We start from the raw sequence: 11,599 nt of genomic DNA, 5'->3' as shown, positions 1-11,599 counted from the left end.
GGAGAGAAAACTCAGGGTCACTTCACCACCAACAACCCCCAGTGTATGTGGAAGAGCATCAAGTACCTCCGGCCCAAGAGAGGAAGCCGGAGGACTCATGGAAAACCAACGCATGCACAGGGAGAACATGCAGACCCCATGCAGAAAGCTCAGCACAGCTCTGCTGCTTGGCAACAGTGCGACCAACTGCACCACTTTGGCTTTGTGTCCCCCAATAGGTGTAATGTTGCTGTTGATGGGTTTCTGCTGCTGACAGAGCTGGAGGGCTGTGTTGGTCATAGGAGAAAAACTTGCTGGTTATGAAGCAACAAATTTCATAAGCAAATTATTATGAAATTTGCTGCTATTTTACTAAATAAACCCTCATAATAGCTGACTGTTTAATCTCCATAGCAACTTGGCTACGGTCTGCTTTAAAGATCAAACAAGCTCAGAGAGGTTAACTCTACATTATTTTTCTATGTTAGCACATCGGACATCTAGAATTGTAAGGCAGAGATATCAAGGCAAATAAAACTCAGTAGCTACTGAGGGCCCCCTTTAGCCTGTTTTAGCCTTTAGCCCCTCAGGGCCCCTATAAATGGTTGAATTGTAACACAGATCATAGATAAACTTTATCATTCATTTATTGAGAATGTCAATACTATTAAATTTGATTTAATGACAGTCCCCTGCTTTTGATGTATTTCATTGTTACAGTATTCAGTTCAGTTCTTGACTTAACTGCAACATATGTACTTTTGATAACATTCTAATTTATTGGGATGATCCTAGTTTACACCTTAGTGTCAAATGTTTTAACACTAAAAAAACACCAAAATTAATTATAAGTAACATTAAGCACATAATTTAACCTCTCTGAGTTAAATCAGAACTTTAAGTCTGGTGGTCTGACTTCTGGTTAACTGTGTTCCTCTGCAGCACAAAAAAATGTTGAATGTGTAAAGAAAAAAAGAAGAAGGGGCATTGAAGATTTGGTTCCTACAGTTTTATACATTTTAAATGCAAAATGAGATTATGACATAATTATTGTTCATATAAAACCAACAGTACAGTTAAGGCCTCTTTATTCCAAAATAAGGTTATTTATAAAGTACATTAGAGTGAAAAAAACATTTATTATGGGTGTGTATAATCATATAAGTGTACCTAGTCCCCAGTTATAAAGATCAAGTAAAATTAGCTTGACTTGTGTTTTAGCTCACCGCCAGAGAAATATGTAAACATATAAAAACGGCTTTACGAACCAGGAAGGAGGCCAGTTTAAAAATAAGAAGATTTGTTGTTTCCTGATTGGTCTTTAGACTTCAGAAACCAAAATGGTACTAAGTTATGATCATTAACTGAAGCTGTGTTCAGCACTAAAACTTGGCCTGGATACTTAGTGGAGGTCTATGATTCAGAGAATTTGAAATGAGCCAGGAAAGAAACCGTGATCAGTGCTTACAGTGAAATCAAGAGTCATTAACAGGTTCACACCAAAACAGCCTCAGTACTTATAGTATGACAGGAGACCTGGAGAATCTATCATACATTTGGACAAATACTTGATCTTTTCTCAAAGAACGCAGTCTTTTTAAACCTGTCACTGCTGTGAGTTGCAATCTGGTGCACACACAGTCAAAGTTCAGAATAAAGGCTAATACCCACACACCCCATCGTCCTTCAAAAACATCTTAAGTAAAAAATTAACATTTTGCAGAATCACAAAGATTAACCCAAACAAAATTTATGTTAAATAGCAAAAAAACAAAAAACATCTTGCATATTATTTTCTAGCTATAGCTGTGAATTGTGTCTTTAAAGAACCAAGTTAATGGACTGTTTCTAAGAGAACAGTGTGGGCTCTGTCACCTAGCGCTTAGGAGCCAAACTCTACAGTTTCTTCTGTGATGGGCTTGAACTCGTAGTTCCCTCTGCCGTCCATGTGGAGATAGTACTTCACAAAGAGAACAATACAGTAGATTAATTGGAATGAACTGTGTCTGGTTCAACATCAATTCAAGAGCCATGTGGGTCAGACAGTATAGACAGAGGAAACAACACACAATGACTGATCAAAGTTCAACATAGAACATTTCAGCATATAATGATCATCTATAGTGTAGAAGATCATGAAGCACAAAAGGTCTGAACAATTATATAAGGAGATTTGAACAGCTTCTGTGATTACCTCATGGTGTTTCCATAGGGACTTTCTGTGGGACACTGTAAACAACGTAATGCCCACCTGTGGGTCAAACAGAACATGTAGAGAAGACTCGTTAAAACTTGGCGTTTATCGCTGCTGATTCTTCATCTGATTTACTCCCTATAAGCATTTGGTGAAAACTCCACCAGAGTGCATCGGCCACGCAGGCCAAAGCTCAAGAGCCATGTGGGCTAATGGGCAGGACAGTTTTCAGAATCTTTAAAGCAAACCAATTTTGTTATAATGTCATTCTGTCATCATCTTGAGAAAAGATCTCAAGCTTGTTTTGTCAGGTTAATGGTTTGATTTACGGTATTAGAACGTTTTGATTTAATCTAAACTGATGCAACAACATCGCATTTGTGTCCAGTGTTCTGCTGCCGAGACTCAGCAGTGGGTATGGAAAGTATTCAGACGTCTTAAAAATTTTCACTCTGTTTCACTGCAGCCATTTGCTAAAATCAAAAGAGTTCATATTTCTCAATGTACACTTTGCATCCCATCTTGACATGAGAAAAATTTTGAAAATTGTGCAATTTTATTAAAGAAAAACTGAAATACCACATGGTCATAAGTATTCAGACCTCTTGCTCAGTATTGAGTAGAAGCACCCTATTGAGCCATGAGTCTTCGTAGGACTCATGGCTGTACCTGAGACAAATGGAAAAGAAGAAGAAGAAAAGAAAGAAAGAAAAGCAAAGACGTCTTTGGAGAATTGCAAGAGCAAAGTTTTATAGTAAAGGCGTATTCTTGTCTTTAATTTATTCAAATAATCTTTGCTCATCCGACCAGGAGCTGTCTCTGACCCTCTCTAAAGTTAGAAACTCCCTGCAATTTGTTTCCAAGATCAAAGGTAATTTGTCCCCTTTATCTAAACAAAGTGGAAGCAGAGACTCTCCTCTACTGGCCTGAACTTCTGCCGTTTTATGGCTTTTCACAGATCAGTGTGAAAGCTGGAACTTCTCCTGATTGTTTCCCAGACAGACAAAAGGCACTTTCAAAAATATCTTAGCAAACAATCTGCTGCAACTACAGGTAACATAAAGGTCAATAGGCCAGAATAAGTTAATAATCTGAAAACTGTAATTAGGCTATTTCAATCAAGACATGTTAAGTTTTAAAATTAGCATATTTTAAATTTATTTTCTTAACACTCTACTTTAGCAGCCCGACTCGCCTTGGCTTTATTTCGAGTGACCATGTTTCCACAGGTCCGGCTCGGTTTGTAGCAGGGTGACGCCTCCTGGTGGTGAGGGGCCGGGGAAAGGGGGGAGATAGCGCCCCGCCTCCAGGCGCCATGTGCTGTACTTCGTTACTATGGGACCCAATGCAAGTTGTTGTTTTTTGAGACAGAAGAAGAGAAAGCTGAGCTATTGTTTTATAGCCTGATTGTGATTTTTCTGAGACTTCAAGAAAATGCGCGGTGGGAGGAATGCTGCGATGTGGTGAGGAGGACAATTGATCTCTGCTGTCCTTCCCACCTGAGGAAAGCAGGTGGCTCAGAAATCATTACTGATATAAATTTGTTATAAAAGTATTACTGATTGCACTTTATGGCCCAGCTCCGAAGAAGGGACCTAAAAAGTAGAGTCTGCCTCAAAAAAAGGCCGGTGGAAACACTCCCAAAGCGAGCCGAGACCATTAGAGCCAGTGGAAAAGGTGCCAAGCAGTGTCTGGTTTTCTCCACACCTACCGCTTAGAATTAACACCAAAAGGTTCAATCTTCGTCTCATCAGGCCAGAGAATCTTATTCATCATAGTCCGACAGTCTTTCATGTGTTTTTTTTTTGGCAAACTCTATGAGGCCTTTCATATGTCTTGCACTGAGGAGAGGCTTCTGTCGGGCCTCTCTGCCATAAAGCCCGACTGCTGGAGGGCTGCAGTGATAGTTGACTTTGTGAAACTTTCTCCCATCTCCCAACTGCATCTCTGGAGCTCAGTCACAGTGATCTTTGGGTTCTTCTTTACCTCTCCCACCAACGTTCTTCTCTCTCGATTGCTCAGTTATGGCCAGGTCTAAGAAGAGCTCCGGTCATCCCAAACTTCTTCCACTTAAGGATCATGGAGGCCACTGTGCTCTTAAGAACCTTGAATGACGCAGAATTTTTTTGCACCCTTTGCCAGATCTGTAACCTTGCCACAATTCTGTCTGACTCTCATTTGCTCTGACCTGCACTGTGAGCTGTGAGGTCTTATGTAGACAGGTGTGTGCCATTCCTAATCAAGTCCAATCAGTTTAATTAAACACAGCTGGACTCCAATGAAGGAGTAGAACCATTTCAAAGAGGATCAGAATAAATGGACAGCATGTGACTTAAACATGAGTGCCACAGCAAAAGGTCTGATACTTATGACCATGTGATGTTTCAGTTTTTCTTTAATACATTTGCGAAACATTCTGCATTTCTGTTGTTTTCTGTCATGATGGGATGCAGAGTGTACATTCATTAGAAATAATATGAACTTTTTTGATTTTAGAAAATGGCTGCAATGAAACAAAGAGTGAAAAACTTAAAGAGGTCTGAACTCTTTCTGTACTCACTGTATATTTGTATGCAAAATACAACATTTGGAATATAATAGCCAGCAGTCATTACATTCCAAACAGCCTTTTGAAATGAGAAAAATGTACACACTGATCATGATGATATATTTGCAATTTATTGGCCAGGTTTAATTTGATTATAAAGTTAATTCTAGACAGCAACTCGTATGCCCCAGCATCAGTTTTAAGGAAAACCAAGTCTTGTTTGGAGATATGCAAATATATCTTATTTACTCTGAAAAAAAGCTTCTTTTTATGAAAAAAAGTTGGATTATTTTAGAACCAAACTTTAGACCTAGTCTAAAATATTTTATTAGTCATTGTTGAAATAAAAATAATTCATGCTGATTGTCATGTGGGGATAAACTCATTATTTTATAGCATACTCTGTTATTTTAACATCTAAATGATCAGCCGTTTGGTGAAAGGCAGCGTACATCACAGACTGGTTGCCTGTGGAACAAAACTGGAGTATCAGCTCTGAAACTGGTACTCCAGTAGCAAAGGGCTCGGTAGTAAAGTGACATTAGTCCAGAAAGGCCATCATAATGTCCAGAATTATGATGGACATAAGATGGCCTGTGTCTTAAATTGTTTTAGCTGAACTTTTGCACAGCCTGCATATGTAGTGACTCTTGTCATCATTTCAAACAGACAATCCAGCTTGTATTTCTTACTCATGACTTGTGTCTACCATGAACTGTCCAGGTGCTGCACTTGCACATTGATGAGTTCCACCTATGGTGTTCTTCAAATTTTAGGTTACAAATTAACATTAAGATTAAATATGTTTACTGTCTGATTAATCAATTCGGAATGATCCATGTCTGCATTCAGATTGGGTGTCATCCACATCTGTGGGCTGCCCTACCGTTCTGCAGTGGCTGTAGATATAGTCCTCCACATCGACACTCACTGCACTGGTACACTCATCCAGAATAGCAAACTGGGGCTTGTGGTAGAACAGTCTGGCCATCTTCACATTCAGCAAAGCAAAAAAATAAATAAAATAAAATAAAAGAATAAAAATAATAATAATAATAATAATAATTTCATAAAGCAGGAAGAAAGGTGTTCAGTATGCCAAGTCCTTACAGCCATTCTCTGCTTTTCCCCTCCACTGAGAACATCCATCCAATCCTGGACTACATCCCAGCTGCCTTCCCTGTCCAGAATGTGACCAAGCTGAACGTTGTCAAGATAATCCTTCAATACCTGGTCAGACAAAGTCAGATCATCATTAAGGACACAGGCAATGACGGTGAAAGTGTATGAAGGAGTGTCCTGTGACCTACCTGATCAGAGATGCCCTTCCTCCGTTGTTCTTCAACAGTGTCTGGATAAATGACTTGATCCCTCAGGGAGCCGAGAGTCATATAGGGTCTCTGTAAGAAAGCCAATCAACTCAAAAACTTCCATCTCAATTCTCTTGGCTTCAGCTGCAGTCTAGTTTCAGATATCATTGGCTCTTTCAGTTATCAACAATTTCTGAAGTTGAATGTCAGACAGCTTCCTGCAAAAAGTATCCAACAACCCAAAGATCTAGTTGCTGATGTGAAAGTCTGAATACACTCAGAGACAGGCTACACAGATATGACCTGTTTGGGAGAATTGACAACCATTGACAGAAACATGGCATTTACTTAAATACGATGCACATGTTTTATGGAGACATGCTTTCCTCATTCTCACAAGAACAGCTGGAGTCAGTCCACAGTTTCATGAACTAAAGATATAGACCCTGAAGCATGCTCTCCAAGAACATTTTACATTGACTGTGTTTGACAACAAGACACAGTTGTTTTACAGTTCAGTGCATCTACTGTATACCTAGCTTACTCCATCTTTTCTATCACTGCTCCTGGTGTAAAAACAACCCTATTTAAAATAAACAGACAATGCTTAGCCTGGTTGACTTAAATTGCATTTTCAAGTGAAGCCATCTTCAAATGTTTTACACTGTAGTGTAATAGAATTAGAAAACTACAATATATTGAAAAATATACAAATTAAGGGTAACCCTAAGCACATTTCTTGACTTTTTCAGGAGTCAAACAGAAAAATCCACATTTTTCTTCCTGTCTTGAGTCTTGTTTTTACATGCAGGACAATCCATTTGGTCATCTCTTACTCTTCACACGTTGCATCAATGATGACCTACACAAGAAAAATTGTATTTGAAAAGTTTTACCTGTGGAACATAGAAGAGTTTTCCTCTCTCAGGCTTAGTCAGGTTTCCACCAAACAATGGCCACAACTATGAAAAAAACAAACAAAAAAAAAACATTAGAAATGAACAAATAGGCACCACATAAGGAGATGCCTCAGCGTTGAGCCATGACTTACTGATCCTTTTGGTCAGTGAAGAAATCCTCATTGTTAATTTGAACCATAAGGTTGATTTTATATTCATTAATAGAAATAAGATATATTTAGTAACATTACAGCATTATTTTGTAACACTGTAAACCTCCCCTCATTATTCTTACCTTCTGTTTTTATATTTCCACCTGTGTGGAAATGCACATGATTCCATTTTGTCTGTCAACTTGCTGCTGTGACACATGAATGTCTCCACTGAGGGACAATAGAAGTTATTTCTATTTTGTTCTATCTCTGATAATACACATTAAAGAGTTTATGACAGTGAAACACAAACACTAAAAACAAAGCTCACTAATTCTTCTGTAGGACATCATTTACCAAGAACCAACTGCTCCAGCAAGAAATGTTAACAATCCCAAACATGCTGTCAGTATTTGTAGTTCACTGACCCAATGGATTAGAATTGATAAATATTACAATAAATCACAGTTCTTAGTATGATTAATTTCATGATCTCTCCTATATCCACTTTCTTCCTGCTCTCCTAACATAATTCTTTGTGGTCTGCTGAGTGACTTGATGCACACAGGTTAAAAAGCTCACAGGGACAAAGCCTGTCATGATAACAAATGTTGCCCCAGAAATAGTGCTATAAGCGATAATATTGTCATTTTGAAACCATTGTTCACTAATAGCCTAAAATGGCAATAATGCAAATATGCCCTCTCAAAGATTAATAAACAAGTTTCTAAAGAACATTTAATGCTGAAACTGGAAAATATTTTAAATATACAAAATACATGAATAACCAATTGATTCATAATAAAGGAATTAGATTGTTAAGTCTGTACGCAAACTTGCCCTTCAAAATATATTCGTCATTCGCCTCAAACAGGCTATACTGTCGGGACTTTTGTGGGAATAAAAAGTATAAAACTGAACACACCTGCTCCTTATACACACCTTAGACCTGGTAACACTAACTAGTCACATGACATGTTGGAGGGAAAATGACAAGCAATGCTCAATTTGGACATTTAGGGGTGTACTCACTTTTGTTGCCGGCGGTTTAGACATTAATGGCTGTATACAGAGTTATTTTGGAGGAAGAACAAATTTACACTGTTATATAAGCTGCATACAGATTACTTTTCATTGTGTCAAAGTGTCATTTTGTCAGTGTTGTCCAATGAAAAGATATACTTGAATATCTGCAGAAATGTGAGGGGTGTACTCACTTTTGTGATACACTGTACATGTGTTCCTGCTTCCTCCTCCTGACTAAACTCAGAAATAAACTCCTCCATACTGAGCAGCTCTCTGATACCAGAGAGTCCGCGGTCCACAGCTAAATGGTAAATGTTGTTTGCAGTTTTCAGTGCTGTACCCTGCTCGATCCTACTAGTACTACCCCTGAAGTAGGTCCAAAAATCTGACAAGAGCAGGGCTGAGCCGCGCGAGTTTTGCTAATGGAAAACAAATCTGGCTGAGCTGGACTGAGTCTGAACCGGTTAGAGACGAGCTAGTGGAACAGCGTCTTTTAAAGGATTAACCAGGATAATAAACTCCTTGAGATTAAAAATCTATTTTACCGTTATGTCCTGACAGACGGTAGAGGGAAGTTTAAGGATTCTGGGCTCTCTTTTCAAAAATCTGACAGGCAGAGACTTGAGCCCAAAAAGATGCTTAGCTGCATTACCTGGAGACCCAAACACAACACACTCACCTCTCCGAGCACTCTAAACAAGGAGCTCTTTCCACAGCCATTAGGTCCACAAACAAGAACATTGGTGCCGGACCTCACCTTCAGAACACACAAACACAATTGCTTAGCTTTCTGAAAACACATCCTTACACAATGCACATATTAACCATAAGAAAATGATTTTTGTAAACTTTTCCTGTTTTTTCTCAAGCAAAAAATTTCTATTTTCATCTATTTTGGAAATATTGCAAGTGGTAAGCCTCTCAATCAAGAGTCAAGATGCAGAAGGATGCGTAGGTACAATCCTTTGTTAAATATGCTCCATTTATCTTTTCTATGTAGTTGTGATCTGTAGATATGGTGTCCTCTGTACTGCTGCATTCATATTACAATAAAGGTTGTGGGTCGACTGATAAATATTTGATGCTTTTCACCATTAGGAACTGGCCTTAAAAAGATGTATACATCACTGATTTTTAAACAGGCATAACAATGGACAACACAGTGCTGCAATCTGTAGAGTGGCATGTGGAGCTGCATCACCCAGTTAGCTTTACCTCCATTAGCTTCTCATCAGCATTGCTCTCTTGCTCTTAATATGTTCTGACATCAATAACTGTACCCACTTTTATTGCAGAAAATGAACTTGTGCAGCACATGTGATGTCATAAATGCAGCTCATAGTTTGATGAGAAGGAAGGAATGGAGGTAAATCACTGGCACAATGTGAACTGAGCTATGTGCAATAACCTCTATTCCTCAGTCAGGTGGCTGCATGTTGGAGCAGCACTGCTCCAACATGCAGCCATGGAGCAGAGCAGAGTTCAGCTCTGCTCCGTTTCTAGACTTTTGTTCATGTTTTTGATTCAAGCTTAGCATTTTTGGTCAATTATTCCCTTGGGTTTGGAGGCTGTGCAGCTGTTGTGCGCTTACTTTTGGACAGTTATAATGTGTAATTGTGACATCCATCATAATGGGCTCATATACCCAACATCTTTTGTCAGACAAGAGATATAAAGAGGAGCAGCAAAAGCAAAGGAGGTAGATTAACAGTTCTTGCCAACAACTGATGGTGTCATCCAGGAGATGTTACTGTAGAACATCTCACTATTACAATATCAGTATATCTGAGCAACATGTTAAGACATGCTAAGATATGTCTCAACATGTCTTACCATGTTAAGACATGTCATGAGACTGTCATACAGAAACGGTCTTCAGGCAGAGCTCCAATTAGATTATTTGAATTTTGTCCTTGTGACTGGTGTTGTGCAAGAATTAGATGAAATCTAACAATTTTTTTAGAAACAGCAAAAATATAACAGAGGAAAATGTTAAGTTTGGTAGAAAGAGAACACTCTGAAAGAAAAGCTTGTCTAACCCTAGGGTAACCCTAACACTTGCCTAACTTAACTAATGCAATACTTTTGAATTGTATCCTTCAATCCAGAGAAAAACTGTTCAATTCTGAGCATAGAAAAACACAAAGGCTAATTAAAATGAACAGAACTAACCTAAAACATTTGTCCCAATTGGCCACCCTGAACTTTAAATAATGGTGTCAGCAGGGGTGGAAATTAAAAATGTAAAACAAAAATGAAATCGGCCACTCAAACATTTCACCAGCCTCTGTTTTTCTATTTTGTGTGTAACATTTCCCTGGGTTACAAAACCTGTCAGTACAATCAAATTATGTAAATTATATAAATCATATTATTTATTCTCAACTCTGTTGTACATATGTACCCTACTTCCACTCTGACTTCAGCTGAAATGGCATCACCCTGATGACCAGTCCACCCCTAGACAGGAGTCAAAACTGAAAGCATTTTTTTTCTACTCAACTTGCCAACCTGCCAAGCTGGTTTGTATATTGTTCAAATTCACACTCCAATTCATAAATTTACCCACATTTGTCCAAAGGCGGATGCCAGTTTCCACACCTGGGTGTCTGCAATCATTCAGACATTGTTTTCCTGATCCTGGTGAGCTCATTATTTTACTTTTTTTGAGTGTGTTTCAGATTTGATTTTGACTAAACACAATATGAGGCTTTTATCATCTGCTGTTTATGAAACAGAGCTCTGATTCTGGTAAGAGGGCATCACTGTGCTGTAGTTGCCTGACCAGGTTCGAATCCCAACCTGGGGTTGTTCTGCATACTCTCTCCATCTAAAACTCTAGATTAGGTTAGCCTGGCCAAAAGAGGAACATCGCCACCTGACAAACACAAAAACTGTTTATGATGACAAACAAATGATTTAGATAGCAATTGGCTGAAAATTACTACCTTAAACACTTATAATTGAGTCAGCACCATCGCTGTCACTAGGCCTGTCACGATAACAAATTTTGCTGGATGATCAATTGTCCCAGAAATTATTGCATTAAATGATAATATAGTCATTTTGAGACCATTGTTAACTTATAGCATAACAATAGCAAATAAACCCTCCCATGGGTCAATAAAATAATATTGAAAGAACATTTAGTACTGGAACTGGAGGGCCTTTTAAATATAAAAAAATTGGGAATGGTGTTGGGGAGGGGGGTATTGCATTAGCCACTGTTCACATTCAGATCCTCCAGTTAATTGCAGAGGGAAGAGGGGGCAGCCCCCCACAAGACGTCTCCCTGGGCGGTTGCCCATGTCACACATACCAGAAACTGCCACTGCACCGTAGTGATCATCAAGAGGCCGGTTCCCAAGCAAGCAAACCAGTATTGGTGCATTTTAGATACACATATGTTGGTTGTATTGTTTAGTTACTACTGAATTACAACATGTTCAGCCATGGTCATTCAGTTTGAATCTAGAGTGCTCCCAGACTCC

General features: G+C 38.7%; 1 protein-coding gene across 1 annotated transcript in view; it reads right to left on the bottom strand.

Moving 5' to 3' along the window:
* Window positions 1-973: 973 nt before the first annotated feature.
* abcd3a (ATP binding cassette subfamily D member 3a) overlaps window positions 974-11,599 on the bottom strand; it is a 47,756-nt gene continuing 37,130 nt past the window's right edge. Inside the window, exons 17-23 of the mRNA XM_088001365.1 lie at window positions 8,788-8,865; window positions 6,928-6,993; window positions 6,032-6,121; window positions 5,832-5,951; window positions 5,608-5,712; window positions 2,174-2,230; window positions 974-1,939 (exon numbers count right to left, since the gene is read on the bottom strand). Coding sequence (XP_087857491.1) covers window positions 1,862-1,939; window positions 2,174-2,230; window positions 5,608-5,712; window positions 5,832-5,951; window positions 6,032-6,121; window positions 6,928-6,993; window positions 8,788-8,865 — 594 coding nt within the window. The 3' untranslated portion in view covers window positions 974-1,861. The remainder of the gene's footprint in view (window positions 1,940-2,173; window positions 2,231-5,607; window positions 5,713-5,831; window positions 5,952-6,031; window positions 6,122-6,927; window positions 6,994-8,787; window positions 8,866-11,599) is intronic.

Source organism: Poecilia mexicana, unplaced genomic scaffold (assembly GCF_051168715.1).
Source record: "Poecilia mexicana isolate PSO_F unplaced genomic scaffold, ASM5116871v1 scaffold_20, whole genome shotgun sequence".
Classification (NCBI taxonomy): Eukaryota; Metazoa; Chordata; class Actinopteri; order Cyprinodontiformes; family Poeciliidae; genus Poecilia; species Poecilia mexicana.
Note: the sequence above shows the minus strand (reverse complement) of the source record. Positions and strands in the feature narration are given on the sequence as shown.